Here is a 21,772-nt window from a genome sequence, read left to right on the forward strand (position 1 = left end):
TTAGATTGCTCGATTGCACCAATATTATTTTAGCTTAAATGTGTGTCTGTATTTAGTTATTTTAAAAGAATCATAAAGACAGATACATGTTAAAGTCTCATTTAAAGCCAAAATAATACTGGTGTGGGTAATTTCTCTCATAAGATAAAAACGTTGTTTAATCATCAAAATTAATCCTGTTACATACACATATACAGGATGATTATTAATGGTTGGAACAACTATTTACCATAAGAGATGACTTACTGACTTCACTCCATATAATTTACATGGAGTGCAGTTGGTAAGTCATCTCTTATGGTAAATAGTTGTTCCAACCAACCATTAATAATCACCCTGTATAGGTATGTATACACACATGTACACACAGAGTGAAGCATTTAACTTGAGATATTCAAATATCTGGAAAAATATGTAGTCTACGAAAAAATTAGCTAAAAATTTAGATCTTTTTTTTTCTTCAAAGAGAGCAGTAAGATGGGTAGGGTAAGATGGACACTAAGTAAGGGCGCTATCGGTAATGTTGTAGACGGTGTTACTATCAATGAAATCGATATCAACTTTATTTTTTAAAATAACCCCCAGTTTTTTATAGTATACTGTTGTTGCTGATAATAAAACGTTTCCAAAACAGTATAATGAAGTATTTTTTTATTAATTATTTTTTGAGTTATAAATCTTTACGTGATATCTGAAGTAGAACATCAAGTTACAATAACGTTAAAGTGATATGAAGCGTGATTGATCAAAAAGTCAATTTTAATAATCATTTTGAAACCATTATGATGTTATTTTAATTTATTGTTCACTTTGAGCAAAGCTTGGCAAAAATGCACATTTTAACCGATTTTTAGATCGGCTCCGCCTACCACTATTTCTCTTGCCTCCATCGTCTTGCAAGCATCCAAGTGCCAATTGACACTTAGGATCGTATGACACTCGTACATATACGTTTATGATAAATTTTCACGTCACCTATGAGCTATTATGATTGACGCATTTTTTTAAGTGGTATTTTTAGAAGGCTTAGTCCATGATGAGCTATATAATATTTTCAATACTCTGAAACGTATCTCTATTGTTACTGTCAATTATAATATAAAAATGAAAGTGATAGCGTTGTTTTGCTAAAAAAAGCGAACGCAATAACTTGGATTTGAATTATATAATAAAAATATAATAAATTCTATTTTTTTCTGAGTGCTCCACAAGTGAAGATATATTGCATTGAAAACGGTAAAAAAAAATCAGTGTCGATTTTTACAAAAAAGTTTATAAGAAATAAAACATTCTTTCGATTTTGTTTTAGGCACCTCGTGACGTGAAATATGTTGATTACAATGTTTTTGCGCGCTCTCGTTTATAAAATATTCTCAAAATTAAATTAAATGCTCTCCTTCTACTTACGTTCAATTATTTAAAAGATCGTATAAGCCATCGATGGACTAGGTTTACTGGGTATGCTGTTTAAAAAAACGCGTATTGTTTAAATTAACAATAATATCTCATAAGTAATGTGTAAATTTATTGGAAATGTATATTATATGAACGTTATGCGATCAACACTTAAACGATCGTGGGGTTGTGAGGTAAAAGAAATAACGATAGACGGATCCGAAAATCAGTTAAAATGTGCATTTGTTGCCGTTCTTTGACTTTGAGTAATGTTAATTCCAATGGTACTCAACTTTCAAATTTTATAACTTGAAAAGTACTTAAAGAGAAAATACTTTATTATAGTTTTGGAAACGTCTCGATTTCAGTTACAATCATGCTATACAAAATTGGAGTTTTTATTTAAAAAAATAGTTGATATAGGATCGATAGTAGCACTTACAACATAATCGATAGTGCCTCTTGCTGGTTCTTTCAAAACAAACAAAGATCTGAGACAATTTTTTTTTACGATGCATATTTTTTGAGACATTTGGATGTCACAAGTTAAATGCTTTACCCTGTATAACTTTAATTAAGAAATTAGATGCCTTGATATATCTGTAACATTAATTTACTTGATGTAATCTTTGTATAATGTAGAATAACAATGATGACAAATAGTAACAATAACGGTAATAATAGTAATAATATCAACAATACACTTATTTAAACGCTGGATAAATTGCATTATATCTATATTATTATTTCAAATGACAAAGCTTGCTTTGTTGTTCGCAATTTAGAGTATAAATCATTTGCAATGCTTCTAACATTTTTTTTCATTTTTATTGAAAAAATTAATATGTAATAAATTGAAAACATTTTATTGTATTTGTCTTAGAATTATGATATTTGGCTAGGATGAATATTGATATAATTCAATTATTCACAATAATTTGTTTAAAATGAATAAAATGTATTTAGAGCATAGCAACAAAGACGATTTAAAGATATAAAAAGATTATTAAAAAAATTTAGCTTTAGATTGAATTTATGTCAATCCTTAGAATTTAAAAGTATAGTATTGAAGAGTTTCAAAGAATTGAAAGATTATATCTATGAATCTGAAAATTATACAAGAATTTTGAAAATTGTAATTTTTATCTAAGATATTTTAGTTATTAAATTAGTGTTTTCTTATTATTGCTTAAAATTTATAGTTTTTCGATATACATAGATATTTAAAAAGATTCAGCGTTTAAAGATATAACAAATTTATATTCTGTCTAACGCGAACGAGAAGGAAGCCTATATGTTCAATTAAAAAGACATTAGATGATCCGTCTTACACATTAACTGAGCAATGCGTAAGAGATCAGCATATCTTTAATTATTTAATTACACATTTTAATAAGAACACAAAATCAGCTTATACAAGGTATTCCACAAAAGCCACGAGAAGAGATCATCCTATCTCTTTTTTGTAATGGAAATATTTCGGTACAATTAGTTTAATTTCCTCGGTACAGAGGAATTTGGCGGACGAAATCGTTGCTCAATATTACATCGATTTTAGAGAGTCTATTTTTTCTGAGATAATCAGCAGACGCCGATTTGTCACGAAAATTTAAAGATTCGGTGCAACAATGGTTTAATTTACGTTTTCAAGAGCTCGAGGAAATTAAAATTAAAATAATAATTAAGACGAAACTTATAAGTTGAAATCTAACTGATCAAAGAAATTAATTATCTAAAATATAGTTGGTTTTATAAAATTGATTTTATAAGCAATTTTTAGCAATTAAGAAATTAAATTTCTTAAATTTAAATTAGATAAATAAATAAAAATAAAAATTTTTTAAATTACATTTTTGTGAAAAAAAAACAAAAAGTTATAAATTAATCTTTATGTTTAAAATTAGAAATTTTTGAAATTAAAGTTTGTTTTGTATTTTGGAATTAAATTCTTCAATATTAAATTTTGATAAATTTTTTTGAGTACTTAGAAAAGTAAGATAAGCTACTGCGCACCGGAACCTTGAATTTTCACCGAAAGAGGATATCTGAACACATTCTCAAAGGAAATTCTCACTGTCCGCTTTGGATCGGAATGGTAGCACTTGCATTGTTTTACCAGACACTAAGCAATACTCTTGTTCTTCTTCTGCAACCGAGGAAGTGTTCCACTGAATTCGTGATATCACACTCCACACCGTGCTTATGTTTTTCACATTATGTCACGTCATGAGGGACGAGAGGTTAAACTCGGATCTAGAGATTACATAGCGTTTACTCATCCGCTCGAATGACGGTACCCTCGATTTTCATACTTCGATACTCCTTGCCCTTCCACTGCTTTCACAATCGTCAGCTCTTTTTGCGAACCGTCTTCTCGTTATCGAAGCACCTCGAAGGACATAACTCGCGAAGATAGCGCGATCTTGCTGCCTGTATTTCAAGAAGAGAAAAACCTTGGTACCATCTCAAATATCGGACCACGTTCTTCAGCTTGTTCACCGTTGTCAAGCATCTTTAAGTTACCAAGGCGTTTCGGCTAGAGGTTCAGGCTGAGAGGTTTTTTTCTCGGTCCAGCGGAGGTAAACGTCGCTTTGTCGCCAGTCCGTATTTCACATGGTATCAAGAGTTCCGTTTTGGAACGTAGATACTCAACTCGGCGGGCTGTTGCTTTCACTTTCGTGCAGCACTGCTTCTACTGATTTCTTATAGTTGCCCACCAGCTCGGGTAGATCATAGGCGATGGCCACGTCGAGCCTGTTGATCGGACAACCGCGGAAGTATGTGCAAGTGGAGCTCAGCAGCGGGAAGTCATAGAGCGCATTCAATCGGAAGAAATCGCGGTAGACGTCCGGATCCGGCAGGTCGTAACGCGATATATTAGTGAGAGTACTTAGGCCCTCGTAGATATGATAGTCTTGCGGATTCTCGATAATCTTGTCGCTGATCTCCCGCCTGTTGCCGAAGAATGTCTTATGATTGTAATACGTTGTCAGGTAGCAATCTACCATTTTCGCGTGATTGCGCACTCGTACCTGAAATGGACGTCGAACGCATCAAGTTGATTATTACATTAGTGGTATTTTTATATTAGTGTAGTTTTATTTACTCAAAAAAATAATGGTGTTTACATAATTTTTACTGTGATGTTTATACAAACACCAACATAGTGAATTATATAAACACTAAATGATGTTAAATTCACACCAATTACTGCCAAAATCTATTATTTTGTTAGAATGTTCTAATATATGTATATAAAAACATTACATTTTTTAGTTTTTTAATAGAGGAAAATCTCTTTTAATAGAAGAATTCTTATTGTCAATTTCTATCTTATTTCCTTTAGGAAAGTTTGATTATTCTTCTCTAGTATGAACTTACGGCGAATCTTCTGGCGCTCGCTATTTTATGCTCGACCCTTTTATTTATCGCGGAACGTAAATCGCGAAGGAATGCCCGTTCTTGAGCGTACAGTAATCTGATAGGTGCGCCAGCTTCGAAGGGTAATGACCATAATGATGCGGAGTACATTATTGGCGGCTCTGCGCTTGACATTAGCGGTGATATGTTCCAGATTAGGGCACCTTGCACCCTCATGAGTTCTTCGGGCTTTACCTGATCAGCTTTGTTGAGGATAATACGGGTCTGTTGAAAAATAATGTTATATTAACGGTATTTTTTTTAAGAAAGTAAATCTCTTCAAGCAAAGTTGCTCTAATACAGCTCCAATATTCTTGTTTTCTTATTTACCTGATATTCTCTTCCCTTTAACTGATCGAGAATCGCCTCGGTTTCGGGACCAACGTCCAACTTAGCGGGATCGTAAACCAAAAATATTATGTCCGCTCGATCGATGAACCACTGACATGCATCGTTAAAGGGAAATAAGCGTTGCACTTGCTTTCGAATTTCTAAGATACCCGGAATCTCAACGATGTTTACCTAATAATGTACAAAATTAATATACAGATTTTTTTACTATAGTTTTATTATACATCCAAAATTATGCCTCGAATAATATTGATTACAATTTTTTACTTTCTCTCATTTTTAATATCTTTTAAGATCTATTATTAGTAGATTTTTAATTTTGTGTGATTAATATTAAAATGTGATTTTATTTAAAATTATACATTAGGGTTTTATTTTGTTAAAGTTTTGTGCGTTTTTAAATTTTAATAAAGAATTGAACAAAATTTTGTCTTGCGTAGCTTTGATTAAGGATTAATTGTATATTAAACATTTTAAATACTTATGCCAAGTAAAAATCCCAAATTCAATCGTTACTGAAAATATAATTGATTGAAAACTAAATCGAAATAATTTTTCTATATGAACTTTTGAATTTGTTAATGCACAACAAGATTTCTATACTGAATTTTTTATCATTAATGATAAGTATAATTTAAAAACTTGTTCGATGACTAAACTGAAGAGAATTCACATCATGAAACGAAACGTCTTGAATGTATTGTATGGAAAATTTTAAATTATATTTATTATTATTGATGACGGAAAATCCAATATAGAAATCTTGTATTCGCATTAACAACCGCGAAAGCTCACATTGGCAAATTATTTTGATTTAGTTTTTAATTTTACATCCAGTCAATTTATATTTATTCTTATAATTGATTGAATTATTTACCAACATACAAGAGCAAATCAATAAGCACTCGTGTTTAAAGACAGGCGATGTTGCTGATGCAAGTTGGCATTACTATCGTGTACTATCGTCTTTCACGATGCCATGCAAGATTCCAGAGTGACTCATGCGATAGTTTTGATTTGACAGCAATTTATAGGAAGCGTGTTTGGTATTTTTTGATACAATGAAAAAAGAACAATATTAAAGTTTGGATGGAAAAATGTGCAAAGAAATGCGAAGAAGTTGCGAACAAAGTTTTTATTTTTTTGCAAGTTTTTTTGCTGTCAAATCAAAACACATGAATTACTCTGAAATTTTGTATGGCATCGTTTGAAAGATGATAATATACGATGGTAATGCCAACTTGCATTAGCAACACCGCCTGTCTTCAAACACGGGTACTTATTGATTTGTCTTCATATAATTCGGATATATATACAGGGTGAATCTTTATAGTTCTTTATAGTTAAACCAGGTTTTTATGAGAGAAATTGCCGACTGCACCAACGTTGTTTTAATTTTAAGCGAGACTTAAACATATATCTAACTTTATGTTTCTTTCTAAATAAATAAAGACACTCATATTTAAGTCTTGCTTAAAATCAAAATAACGTTAGTGTAATCAGGCCTAAATTAATTGATCGTACAGTCGATAATTTCTCTTATAAGGTTTTAATCTCATAAGGTTAAAATCTGGTTCCAACTATTATGATTCACTCTGCGTTTGTGAGTGTGTGTGTGCGCGTACACGCACACATCTTACATTTTTTAATAAAGACTGAATTTAGGATTTTTACTTGGCATAAATATTTAAAATGTTTATTAAAGAAGATATATATATATATATATATATATATATATATATATATATACATATATAAAAGAATGTATAATTGAGATGGGCAATTGTTTACGATCACTTACTTTTTCTAACAATTTATTATTAAGTCGCAGACCTCTAAGACGATCCAACAGACCCTGCCCGAACTTCTGCAGTCCCGAAAAAGTCCAATCGGCGGCCAGCTGAGTGCCGTCAAGAACCTCCTCCTCCTCGCCGTGCATTATTATGTTGAAGTACGCCGGTGATGGCTCGGCTCCTGTGTCATTTTTTCCATTTGGCCATTTGCAATGCTCTTCTAAGCACTCTCTCAAACCACCTAAACACTCTCTGTATATTCATGCTTCTAGCATGCCATCTACCACTAAGTCTTGACTACTTTATCAGCGCAAAGCCAAAGAAAAAAGTGTAAAAAACGTTCCTTTTTTTTAGTTAATTACCCACCTGTTCTCAATGACATCGGCTTGTACTCGATGTCGAGCAAATAATTAATGATGGAAGATTTCCCGCCGCTCCACGGTCCCATAAATAGTACCAGTGGCTTAGAAAATATTTCGGGATCTAATAAAGTGGAGTAGTAATTATAGGTTAATTATTGCAAATCTTTAAATATATTATTTATTTGTCTTTAATATTTAAAGGAAATAAATTCAATGGTGTAGAAATACAATTAATTTTAAACCACGAGATTAAAAGGTTTGTATCAGTTATAGTAGTTCTTGATGCCAAATAATTATTTTTTAATTTTTTATAAATTTTTATTTTATACTGCGCGCCGCATATTTGTCGGACTTGAAACACAGTCATGAAACCGGAACAGTAATATTAATGCTATAAGAAGCATATATAATATTCCCCCTCCCTCTGGAAATTATTATTTGGCACCAAGAACTGACTATGACTAACACAATCTTTCTAGTCTCGTGTTTTAATATCATTAGAGTCCTAGAAATCAAAGAGGCGATGGGTATGATGTGATTGGCGGTGTAAATCACGTGATTACGTGATACATTGCTCGTTCTAATACTCTTCAGGAAAAAAAATAGCGATATCGACATAGTCTAACTACGCCGTGACACATCTCTGATTTCTAGAACTTTGAATTTCGTCAGTTCGACATAACGGATTATTGTTTAGTTAATTTTAAAATTGTAGCTCACCTCCGAAATGTCTGTTGCTCAAATCTCTATACTTATACATGGTCTCTAATGGCTTTATGGCGTTATCATAGAGTCTCTTCAGATCCCTAAGAATAATGTCAGCCGCTCTTTGTATAGCTCGCTCTTTTTCCTCATTTTCTTCGTCCAATTTCAGCAATTGATTAATGTGATCTCTAGGTCGAAGGTTCTCCGGAATTTCGATTTCTTGAATCAGATCCTCTTCTGGAGTAAGTTCTTGTTCTTCCTCACTGGTAGCTGACAATATAGTTATAAGCATAATAAAGATAGAGAAGATACATTTATAGAATATTATTTATAACTTTCGAATATTATTTATAAGATCTCTTTTACCTTCTTCTTTAGATTCGCCATCTGCTTTAGCGTCTTCTTCATCTACTTTTCGCTTGCCGCGTGATTTTACATTTTTTTCTTCCTCAGACCTTACACTCTCTTCTTCCGATTTCCCGTCTTCTTCAGTCTTTGCGTCCTCTTCTTCTACGGATTTCACCTCTTCTTCTTCCTTTGATTTGTCTTCCATTGATGTTCCTTCTTCAGCAGAATGTGCTTCTTCTGCCGACTTTGTTTCCTGTTCTACATCTTCAGAATCTGCTGTTTCGGCGTCTTCTACGCTCTCCTTTTCTTTCTCTTCATCTTTCGTTTCGGGGCTCTCATCTTGCACTTTCTCCCCAGTGTCATCTTTTTCATCTTCACCACTTACCGTCTGATCTTCCGTCGATTCGGCGTCTCCTTCGGCGTCCCCTTCGGCTTTACTGTCAACTTCTTCTTTATCAGATTGGTCTTCAACGCTAGCTTCCGCAGATGCTTGCTGTGCCTCCGCCTCTTCCTTAGACTCGACTCCTACTTCTTCAGTGGCTTCTTTGGATTCCTCTTGTTCCTCGTCTTCAGCTTTCGTTTCTTCGATTTTCTTTTCTTCTTCGGATTTTGCTTCATCGTCTACTTTCTCCTCTTCGGACTCTTCATCTTCTACTTTTGTTTTTTCGTCGGATTTTTGTTCGTCTTCTTCAATTTTCGCTTCTTCGCTTTCCGTCACTTTTTCAGTGGAGTCGGTTTGTTCTCCATCGTCTTCAGTCACCTCAGCGGACGTTTCCTCAGCGGATGTTCCCTCAGCTTTCTCCCCTTCTTCTGAATAATATATTGGTATTTCCTTTTATTATATTTTTTAAACTTGCATTTTTAACAAATTCGAAATTTTACCATTTATTTAAAACATCAACGATTATTAATTCTACCTTCTTGAATAGTGCCAACTTCAGCACTTTCGTCAGTCACGGCTTCTTTGCTTTGTTCTTGTTCGGATATATCCTGTGCTTTTTCTTCGCTAGCGTCGACTTGCTCATCGGTTGCTTCCTTACTCTCGTCAGCAACCGTTTCTGCATTTTCCTCTATTGATTCTTCCTCATCTTTAGTTTCTTCTTTCGAAACGTCTGCTGTCTCGCTAGTCTAAACAAATAAATTTTTTATTTTAAAATTTCTTCAGAATATTTTGTATAATGCATATGAACTTTCATTATGTGAATAAATCAAGGACATGCTTACTTCTTCGCTCGCAGGTGATGCTTCCTCATGGCTCTCTTGGTCGATCTCAATTCCGACCTCTGCACTGGTCTGCTCCAAAGATCCTTCAAATGAAATATTCTAGAAATCGCTGTGCTCCAGCTGAGTATTCGCCATCATTTAGTATTACCTGTGCCGAGATCCTTGAGCGCCTTCTCGATGTACGGTCGACATAGGTCCTCGGATGGTATCTGTTCGTCTTCGCATTGCACTCCTAAAACATTATTTCAATGTTTAACATTTTGCTAGAGTCTTAAAAGAAATTTATGTTTTATATTTTGCAACGTTTAATCAGATAAGTAATGAAAATTATTTAAACAGTATATATTTATTTTATAATAAACCTAAAATATTTCTAATCTTATAATAATGAATTTTTTTTACATTATTTTAATGTTTTATTAGAGTTTATTGAACCATTCAGAATTTCTAATTAGACTTCTCTCTTTTCAAACTTTTGTAATATTAAGGGTCCTGACTTCTCAGTCGAGATCTCCGCGTTGACGGTAGCGACATTCCGTCGCGGAAATTAGAACTAATAGACGTGAAACGTGACAGATTGACGATGAGATGTTGCTGTGCATGTCATTTTGTTATTATGTATTTTATTGTGAAAATATGATTTGTCTCGTATTTGCCAAATTCGTAAAAATGGACTCAAGTAATGTTTCTTTTAATTTTATATATAAAAGCATATTTTTTACTCCTTTCAATAGCTATCCGTGTGTTGTGCTGTCTGAATAGATGTCACTTTACATGCTTTTTACGACTATTTACCAATTATTAGGCGGAAAAAGGATAATCTTGACCCATTTTTATAAATGTTTTAAAGCTATCTGATTAGTCTGTATTATCCAAATTGGCTTTATTTACAAATGGCACATCGGACAAAATTATGTATCATTTCACGCAATTTCTCGCTTCTGGCGTTCAATATGGTCGCGGCGAAGACTACTCAGTAGTCTTAACGTATTTATAACTTTGCTAGCAAAGCTTTTTTTATATTATTTTATATTTATAAAAATTTTTATAAATATTAAATTTTCTTAGATTTTTAATATTTATGTTTTCCTCATTATTTTTGGTTCTTCACTTGCTTTCGTGAGATTATTTACACTTCTATTAAAGAGTTACACCATACTAAGATAGTTTTTAACCGCAATGTTACTTTCAAACTTCTAATATCTGATTAAAAAGCAAAATGACAATAACAATTAGTGAAACTACGTAATTTTGAAAAATATTGAAACAAAGTCACATTGAATGCAGAGTAATTTTTGAAAAATTATAATTATCTTAAAAATCTTCATAAATCATAGATTCTAAAAAGAAATTGAAATTAGTGGATCATATTTTTATAAAATATGATTTGGATTTAGAATTTAATGTTAATTTTGCAACATAAATGTATTTATTTTTACAACATAAAATCAGCGGATAACATTAGATTTTCAATAAATATAACTTTAGTTTTGATAATTTTGTAGTTTTAATAAATTTTAATACAAATTTAGTAAAGACAAGTAAAAATTACATTTTTATATTTATGTGTTTGTATTTATGTATTTATGTAAACTGTAGTGTAAGGTGGGGCAAGACAGGGTAAGACGATGTATTTCCTGTATCGCGCGATTTGAATAAAGAAATTACAAACGAGCATACGCGTTATGTGGCCCCACGGTTGTTGAAAGTTACCTATGAGTCAGCGAAATATACAGTTGTGTTGAGTTAGCCTATAATTTTTTTGCGATATTCATATTTTATTTTTTATTTTTTTACTTGTGATATCAATATTAAATTATAATAATTTTCTTGTAAATGTAAATGTTTTAGAAACAAAATTTAAGATTATAAGGTAAAAATATAATTTTTTACTTTTGTAAACTTGTTTGAAAAATTGTGGATGTCATTTTGGTTAGACAAGAAGGGGTAAGATGGAGTAAAGTAGAGTAACTACTCAACAAGATTGTGTATATCCTGTCTGGCAATTGACCATAGCCACTCACAGAGCAATTTTTCTCTTTGGATAGTCAATTAGCGATGAATAATTGTGTGTCACCCGATATAGACCTATAGTCTGATAACCTCACTTATAATAACTCACCTATGATAACTTTAATATCACTTTGTGTTCCGGTTGACAAACGGATTGAGAAAAAAACTTGTCTGCTAAAAAAAAATAAATCATTCTAGTCTGCAGAACAACACAATTAAAATAAGGTGTATGAGATTTGATAAAAAAAAAATAGCTGAAATTTCTATTTATTTTAAAAAATTCTTATTTATTTGTCAATATTAATATGGTCTCTTTTATTATAAATATAAAGATATCATTTTTATTTGTCTTTATTAAACTTGTATTAAAATTGATTAAAAACACAAAATTATTAAAATCAAAATTAGATTTATTGAAAAGTGATGAGTAATTCTCATTGAATATAATATACACTTATGTCAGCGGTTTTTCCAATCCTCAAAGCACTTCTGGAACGCACTTTGAAATAGTCTTTAGTTCGTTTAACGATGCGATTCCTTTACTTTCTCTATGATCGTAAATCGTCGTTCTTTCATGGTTTCCTTCAGTTTTGAAAACAGAAAAAAGTTGCATGGGCCCATGTCCGATGGTTGAAGCATCAATACAGCTGGTTTTCGAAAAAAAACTCACGAACAAGTAGTGAACTGTGAGCTGATGCATTAGTACAAAAGCTTTAACCGAATAAGAAGAGTTGAAATCTCCCCTCAATGGGTTCCTTTGAAATTTGGCCCATCTTTTTGTCATTAAAGAGAACTAAATAGTCCAAATTTTCAAGTCTTGGACTCCTTATCGTCCATAACCTTGAAAAAAATGTTAACTGGCAAATATTTTTTTTCTTTGTAAGTTTTTAATGAATTGATTTGAAATTTGGACTGATGATAAATATTATTCAGACACATAACCACAAATTTTTGTTTTTCGTTTTGACAAGAAATTCTAATTTTACGAGCTGAAAAAGGTTTTAAATTCTAATATCTCGACTTTTAAACTTGCTTACTCCTATATTTTAATCACAGTATATTTTCACGAAAATTACCTCCTTGAATTATTTCAGAATTTTTTATTCATGACAACATTCTTAAATATCCCAAAACCGCTTTTTTCTCTTTTTTTCTTGCGGTTAGTTTTGTTTGTGAAGACTATTTCGTGGCTACGTCCGATAAATTTTCTATTCTTCACGGGAAAAAAGGCCATCATCAAGCATCATTAACCAATAACTTGAAAAAATATTACGTTTCTGATTTAAAACATATCAGTTTTCGCTTGTTTTCATCATTTTCGTATATTTAAAGCGCGATTTTTTAATTTAATGACTGGATAAATTCGCTAGTTCTTTGCAACTAGAAAATTTTTGCTATTACTCATAATAGAAAATGTCACCAGAAACTTTTTTAATCTCAAAAACAACATATTTCAACAGGTTTCCACAGTGCCATCTTAGCTAACACAAAGTTATCGTTATATTAATGCTAGTTGTAATTTCAAACTTAGCAATGTTATATAATATATTCGTTATATAACATTTACATTGTTGAGTGGGAAATTACAACTAATATTTATATAACGGTAACTTTGTATTTGCTGCAAATGCTTTCAGTGCATAAAATCTTGTTCCTTTCAATGGATAGTATCCAGGAAATGGAAATACTAAACATTTACAGTTTAAATGAAATTTAGCTCTTAACACAAGGGAGATTATTTATTTGCAATCTTATTTTGAAAAATTTTTTTAACAATTTTAAAAATTATTTGTCCTATAATAAAAAATTGGTATTACAAAAAGAGAATATGTCGTATAAGAACGATGTAATTTATTTTCGAAAACACAAACAGGAAAGAACCGTGCTAGATATTATATGTAAGAGTCAATGAACGAAAACATTACTAATTGAAAAAACAAACATTTTGACCTGTAATTATTGTTCTTCTTCACTGTACAAACAAATTTCAGATCTGTAATAAAATTTCATAATGTTCGTCTTGTCGTATTTATGACATATCGAAATACATACTATGTTACTAATTACTAGTAATTAGCAGATAATTTTTTTTAATTTTTTAAAAATAAAGTTTATAATAACGAAATGTAGAGGACAAGCTCGCTTATTTATAGATGTAATTAGAAAACGATAAAACGACTTTATACGAACGGATATTAAATTTTAGATGTTATATAGTTATATTAATTCTTTATTCAAGCGATATTCTTAAATCTAGCGAACGTACATTTTGACTACACAGTCTTCATCAGCGTCTTTACAATATTTAGTACTATAAAAAAATACTACAAAAATCACGAATATTTGAAATAAATAACAGATCTCGTCGGCACAAAAATATTGAATAAGTCGTCAAAATGGTAAAATTCTTTGACATGGTGAACTGCGTAGGATTGCATAGGATTCCGATAACTATTCATCGTTTAGTAGCGAGAATATGTTGAGTTTAGTAAGTAAAAAAAAAAACCGTTGTGATGTGAAAATTGTCCAAGTGATAAAATATTTTTTTTATAAGTCAAGATGGTGAAAGTTGAAATTGACTCAATAATCTGTCAAGTGAATTATTGTTGTCTGTTGTCGAGATCTAGTAGAGGATTGCCAGATTATATTGAAAGATTGATATTCGAAGAATATTTAACAAGTAAAGAGGATTCGTTGATTGTGAAAACCTAGTTTTTAATTATCATCCTTAGTTACCTTATCTTGCCCTATCTTCCCCCATATGCACATATAAGCAACATTTTAATAATCAAATACTTTTATTAATAATAAGTTAAAAACTACAAAAATTGATGCTAATATATTAATAATATATTAATAATAATCTGAAATATTGTAAGAAATTAAAAATATTTACTTTAATACCTACACTTGCCAGGCTGGGATCAGACATGCTCTGTGAATCTTTCGTGCTAACGTTGCTATTGAAATAACCTTTGTTAAGAAACGTTATTGCAGCGTCGTATTTTTCTATCAACCTCAATATAAGAATATACAATAGAGACATACGGTGTCGGTAATTTGGATCTTTTTTTAGCCGATTTTTCAGGCTTTGCTACATCTTTGGGCTACAAAATATGTAAGTAACGTATCAATAATATTAGAAACCATCGCCATTATATCTTTTTTTCGAACATTTTTTTTAATAAAAAAAAATTATAAAAAGTTAAAAGTGGCGTAATATTTTGTAATCGGACGTGGTATTTAACTTTATTTTATTAAATTTGATTCTGTTTTTTTTTTCTGTCTTATGGTTTTAATGGCGATACTTGGGTTGAACAGGATTAGTGTGCCCAAAGACATGATCGTTTGAGATGCGCAAGCAAATCTGCACAGTTGAATAAAAAATTAAGGATTGTTCTTATTATATATATATATGTATGTATGTATGTATGTATATATAGTATATCTCCTTATACTGCTATTAATGAAGCCCCCCTCCCCCCTTTTTTTAGACGGGTTGCAGGCACATACTTTATTATTGCACGCGACACGCGAAATTTTGCTGAGACACGAATAATCTTACGAGGGAGAATAAGTATTAAGTTTTCTTGAAAAATTATAGAATGAGAAATTTTATGTTAGAATATATTAGAACTTTTAAATCTATTAAAAGTTCAAAGAAAGATGTAGTCTTTTTCATAATTGCTCTGAAAGAAGTCTGTTGTAATGAAATCAAACGGACATTACATGGTATTACTAAATGGCCGTGGCAAAGTTCTATTTTTTGTAATTAAAAAACTATACAGAATAGAATAAAAACTGCGGCATTATGAGATTTCGCAACTATGTTTTACTGAAAAGACAATAAAGTGATGTTTTGAAATGATATTATGAATCCAAAATTGGGCTCTGAAGTAAAAGTAAATAAAAAAGTGTTTTAACAGCATAGTATTAAATATTAAATATTATATTAATATGAAAACTTGTGTCTAATTCATATTGATTTAAATAGTCTTATTTAAGTATTGTACCCATTACTGATCTGAACATAATCTGAACAATATTCACTTTTTTCAAATTTTTTTCTTTTAGTGTTTCTGAAAAGTATTCGAATTTGTATAAAAAACTTGAGAAATTTATTAATATGTAGAATTCTGAGAAAATGTTTCACCGGGTTTATTCTAAAATTCTGAACATTATACAATAGAAATCATTAGAGAGCACATTAGATCATACAGACTCGTCTTTTTACTAAAAGGTGATTTGCCGTTCTTTAATTCTAATACAATTAAATTTATCAATTTCAAGAATTTCATAACAATTTATCGTGATTAATTTGCGATATCGGATAACAAAGTTGACGAATTAGAAGTTTCGCATACATTGCCGAGATATTTACATTGTTTGCGTTTTGTGTCTCTCGAGTGTCTCCAGCTGCCAGAAATTTTCGACCAGGAAAATTCTCGTTGCGCGTGTTAACGTGCCAAGAGATATCGCGCGCGCGATATTAGATAACTCGTTGCACAGGGAGACGGAGCTTCGGAGCGACGGTGAGTTTAACGCCACGCGACCACCAACCCGAAATATCTGACCCAGGTGACGCAAGAACCTGTCAAAGTCATTACGCACATTTTGGCCGTGCGAGCCGTGCGCGTGTTCGCGTCCGGTGACAGGTGTTCAGGAACACCTAGCGCGACTTGTCATCCGACTTGTCTCTGATGAAAGTTCGCACTACCGCATTAAATGTGTTTTTTTTTACAAATGAACGTACTATTTTACACTACTATCAAGTAGCTGGTTCCTATTAGACAATATGATAGAATTTGAACGAGAGAGAGAGAGAGAGAGAGAGAGAGAGAGAGAGAGAGAGAGAATATTTTAATATTGAGACAACCGAAAATTAATTTGCAAGAAAAACTTGATTTATGTAAGGTAAAAGTTTACAAACATAAAGAGAAAGAGAAAGAACAAACGAGAGAGAAAGAGAAAAAGCGAATGTTAAATGAAAAAGTTTAACAGCGAAAGTAACACTTTTCAATTCTTCTATTTTATCTAAAGTTTTAACTATGAAAAAACGTGTCTTCTTCTCAATGCAGATAACTAAAATACTTGAAGGAGTTTGAACTCTTTACTCTTGTTTTTTATGTATTGTTTCAGTATTATTTGTTTAATATAACATATTATATATAAATTATATACATAGCTAATATGTGTAAAAGTTATAAAATTTATACAGGAAAAATATAAAATTTTGCGTTTTTATAAAAATTAATTGTGGGTCCTAAAAATGCATATAATTTTTTTACAGTGTTGTTATGAAATTAAATATGGAAGATAACTGAATTCACATTTTATTAATCTATAATATTCTTGTCTTTATTTTATTATGATATCATCTTATTCGAGTGGTTAGTTTATATTTTTGCTTAACTTGTATCTCAAATTTTACTAGAGAGCTGTTTGCGAAGAAAATGCTTTTCTTAATTTGTTTCAACTTGTATACAATATTTGTAGTTTATTCGTGACGAGGCCTAATTTAATGGGCACTATCATCGCGAAACGCGAGGACGGTGGAATTTTCACCGAAGAAAATGTCGATATCATCTTTCTAGACGGTACCTGGGACGTGGCCGGCTTCTAAGTTTAGCGGCGGGTAGGCGGCTTTGAGCCGAGCAACACTCGAAAATATTTATATATTAGGCGAGCGAATCGTATTTTTATCATCTCTTCCTGCAAGGAAAGATGATGAGTTGATTGGACTGCTCGTTTTTATCGATTAGACAAAGTTTATTAATTTAATAGGATATTGTATGGATTCTTGATTAATTGATTAATTGACCTAACTAGTAATTAGAGCTTTTAGCTCAAAAAAATTCTCCAAAATTTTGGGGAGACTTTTTTTTTAGGTAATATTGTTTTTATCTTCTACGTCAATGGTTTAAAAATTTTTTTTGCATTACGAACTATAATAAATAAATAATTTCTCAATAAAGTTTACTGTCATTGTCATAATCGTGTTTTTGTGAATTAAAAAAAAAATAGAAAACTGAATTTTTTCCTTAATTAATTTTTCTAGAAATAAGATTATAGTATAGTACCTCATTATTAAAATCGTCTTCTTACATTTTTTTCGAAGAAAATAGAAAACACCTGTTTTTTTTATTTTTTATCATAACTTTGGAATATTAAGAACACTAAATGTGATTAATTTATGTGCGTATAGTAACTTGGATTTTATATTGCGAAAAAGATATTGAAACTTTTACGACTAAATCTCAAATCCTTATGATGCAGATGTTTATGAAGCATGCTTTGAAATTTATGGGTTTTGACTAAAATTGTTGTAAACTTATTTTCAAGATAGATAATATAACATGATTTTATTTTAAAGAGCAATTGAAGTTATTGACATAAATTTGATAAGATAAAATACTATAAAAATATGATAGTATCAGTGAAATTGAGGAAGACTTTTGTCAGTATCATTTGATAGTTACTTGAGCTTGGATGCCGTCGGTGGTGCCTCAAACGTCAGAGAATCGTAGTTTATGAGTTCACGTGATCGCATGCGTAAACACGAGAAGTTTCGTTTTGTGGGATCTCTTTTATGTGTCTCTTACTATATCTCATTGTTATATCACATTCCGCAATTTCTGGCACAAGGTTTCGGTTCTCGTTGCTTTTCCGACAAACACCGTTTTCCGCTTGTATAATCGAAGTTCTTTTATTTATTATTATTTTTTTATTGTTGGAAGCCATTTTCCTCTTTCACTGCATAGTTGCAAGAAGCAAGTACAAACCTTTCGTTCTTTTGTGTGTATGACTTTTTGATCGAATAACAAGATCTCCAACACTTTGATTTAATATCGCGATTTGAACATGGAAAAATAAATATGTGTGATTTCTTGCTATGTTTTAAGATTTAAGGTTCAATCTTTCCATCCTGAGTTAATTTTTGAATACTTGAAATATTGACATTTAGACTCACTATAAAAGGACCAAGCAAATAAATTATTATGAACATTAAAAATGTGATTAAAAACCAGATATTTTATCAGTATAAAAGACATCATTGAAAAGAATCCAATCTTTTATATAAGAAACATGATGTTAATTTAAAAAACAGAAACAGTCAATAATAACCGCTTGGTACTTTTAGTATAAGATTTAAATTATTTTTTGAGGTTTAAGAGTCAGACGTAAGTCATTATCGAATGTATTATCGGAAACACCATTATCCTATCATTTCCTTTAAATTTGCATCTTTTTTAGATTTTCGGGATAATGTGATAATACGAGCGAATTTTGAGTTAGGAATGATAGGAGAAGATGTACGCAGGCAGCTGTCGTTTGGCAAGCGCAGCTGCGCCGGATAAAGATAGAATCTCGAGTCTTGTTCCATAGTCTACGATAAGTATAGCTTTTTGCTACACTTAATTGTAAAAAATTTTTTCCATTACTATCTCTAAAGTGCAAATTTAAAATTTGATATAGATATTGTTTTCCTTAACACAATCTTCGTATAAAATCTTATTTTCTTTTTATTTTTCATGAAAGTTTATAATCATTTAATGAACTACGTAATGCTACTTAGAAAGCAGGCATCTGTCATAAATATTGGAAGTTACGATTTAATTGAATCTATTTTGCATTTATATGATTTGTTGCTTAGTTATAAAGGAATTAAAAGTGGAATTTTTAACAATCTGATCACATAATTAGAACAATTCATTTCTGGAGACTTAAAACGATGCTGGCACGGATTTATGCTCTTTCTTATGTAATTATCGTGCGGGTTGATGACAGCCAACTCTCATCGATTCCCAAAATAACAAATCCTTGAATCGACGACTTTTATTTAAACCCTGAGACGGCGCGTTGGACTCTTCTTCAGCCATCAACAACTCAATTTATTCAATTATTAAAAGTAATATTTTTAATTTCAAGAAACCAGGTATACATTTAAAATATACTTATTTAAAATATACATACTTAAAAAACATTTGATTTTTTTAATCGCCAATTTATAAAAAATAATGAATATTTTTCAAATTTATTGCATTTTATGAATTATTTAAATTACATGATAAATAGAAATAATAAAAAATAGGTAGAGTAAACAAAATGTATAGACGTAATCTTATTTTTGATAAAAAATATATTAACTAAAATTATTAATGAGATTGGATTCTTAATAGATTCTTCAAGAGATATATTAAATTATGCCTGAATCATGCACGTCGGCACGTCTACGTATAGAAATGAGAAAGCTATAGAGGTCGATGACGCGTGCTGGTAATTTTACATAACATTGACCTTCATCAGTTGAACGTCATAGTTTCGTCAACGTTATAATTTCTTTGTCGTTAACTAATGATATCAATTGTACGTCTCGAAGAAGCTATTTTTTCACATTTTCTCTTGCTACAACAACTTTGGTCACGTAATTCGAACAACTCGTGTAAGTTTTATCGAATATCAACTAAAAAGATCTGTTTTTAACGTCAGTTCTAATAATCTTGCTACAGTAATCTGAATAAACTTTTAATATTTTATATCAATGACAAAGTAATTAGATTTTAGTTAACCAATAAGTTGGAACGGATGAATGTGTGTGGCTAAATTTTATATCATAAACCAAATTCCTTCTTAGCATCTTGATGAGCTGAAGTAAATAAACTTTATTCTGTATCATAAAATTAATAAGAAAACGTCATATTTTATCAGTATATTACGAAGATATTCTGTCCCGAAATGCAGCACATTTAGTGAGCAAAAAGCTTTAAAACTTCGACCTATTGGTTGTGACGAGATTGAGTGAAGTCACTGGCCGCACGAATAAATTCACGTTCGCGAGAACCAACTCAACAAGTGCAATCTGATCTTCAAGATGTGCTAAGGTCTATCCGTGTGAGTCTGACGATTTTACTGACCTCGTAGGGCAACGGCTAAAAAGCTGAGGAGGAGGCCCACGGCGAGCGCGGGTCTCATCCGCGCACCCGTCATCTCGTCACACTAGACACTACGCGATCGGCCGGGGCCAGAGCTAGCGCACAGCTCGTCCTCTCTCACTTCTTGATCCCGTCGTCGCCCTCAACTCCAACTAGCCCGCGAAGCACTGGCATTGTCACTACCTCCAAACCTCGAAGACGCCCCTCTCTTTTTCTTACCCCACGAACGCAACAGTAGAGACACAGTGGTGGCTGATTGCTTTTCTTTTTCTTTATCGTTCCACTTTTTCGCAGACCCACTTTCGGAACACTTCGTGGTCGTCGGTCAGACGATGGAAGAACTTTCGTCGAATGTGTGAAAGCGCTCACCCTCGCGCGCGCGCACACGCACGCACGCACGCACGCACGCACGCACGCACGCGCACACACACACACACACACACACACACACACATATGTCCGCGCGCATACACCACACACACGTACACGCGCGCGCGCACTATATCGAGCGTCGATGAACGCCATGGCCAGAGTTGGTTGTGATCGACAGCTGCGAAAGTTGTCTATTAACTCTACGAATATACCCAACGCGTTCGATGTTATTGAATATGGCTTTGGCCACTGGATGCATTAGCACCAATTTGATGATTTGAATTAAACTCCTGAATCGTTCTTACGATCTTCTATTTCCTGATCTCAATTTGATTATGACGTGTTGAGTTATGTGTAACATTAATAAAAACGGGAGAGGAGGATCTGTTCCGACGGCGAGAAGTAGTTCTTACTTTTACGGTGATTACAGAGATACGAGTATATCAAGGTCGCCTATTCGGCGCGACTATGTAAGATCCATATTAGAAAATTGACCGCTTGTTTCGATATTAGTTTGCAAGTTCGGAACTTTGTCTGATATTAGGATTTTCTTTCGATGCTTGTTATGAATTAATTTTTTGTGCTTAGTGGGACATACATGTCACGATTCTTTAAAAGTTTTTATCTTCCACGAAAAAATAAAGATAACGACTTCTTTTTTTACTCATTTTAAAGATGAAAGACTAGGACTCTTCATAAAAAGTCAAGACCTTGTGTGTTTCATTCCTTGATGTACACATTTTGTCAAATACTCGTAAAAATAAAAAATACATATATGCTCCACAAAAATTAAGATAGTGAGTTCTTTCTAGATTCATTATAAAGGCTAATATAAAGGTTATATGAAAAAATTACT

General features: G+C 31.9%; 2 protein-coding genes across 4 annotated transcripts in view; one reads left to right on the forward strand and one right to left on the reverse strand.

Annotated features, from left to right (window-relative positions):
- LOC105198105 (putative protein FAM10A4) overlaps nt 1-21,772 on the forward strand; it is a 51,533-nt gene that overhangs the window by 17,291 nt on the left and 12,470 nt on the right. The gene's annotated exons all lie outside the window — the stretch shown is intronic.
- LOC105198104 (helicase SWR1) lies at nt 1,993-20,857 on the reverse strand. 2 transcript variants are annotated; one of them, XM_011164751.3, is made up of 11 exons: nt 20,527-20,857; nt 9,747-9,830; nt 9,599-9,681; nt 9,292-9,502; nt 8,393-9,184; nt 8,042-8,296; nt 7,326-7,442; nt 6,968-7,200; nt 5,146-5,337; nt 4,777-5,040; nt 1,993-4,427 (listed from the first exon to the last, which is right to left on the reverse strand). In XM_011164751.3, the coding sequence occupies exons 1-11, from the start codon at nt 20,597-20,599 to the stop codon at nt 4,044-4,046; spliced, it is 2,688 nt and encodes an 895-aa protein (XP_011163053.1). In that variant the 5' UTR covers nt 20,600-20,857; the 3' UTR covers nt 1,993-4,043. The 2 variants fall into 2 exon arrangements, with proteins under 2 accessions (XP_011163053.1, XP_011163054.1); XM_011164752.3 differs by having other exon boundaries at nt 6,968-7,140; nt 20,527-20,856.

The sequence above is a fragment of the Solenopsis invicta genome, chromosome 14 (genome assembly GCF_016802725.1).
Source record: "Solenopsis invicta isolate M01_SB chromosome 14, UNIL_Sinv_3.0, whole genome shotgun sequence".
Classification (NCBI taxonomy): domain Eukaryota; kingdom Metazoa; phylum Arthropoda; class Insecta; order Hymenoptera; family Formicidae; genus Solenopsis; species Solenopsis invicta.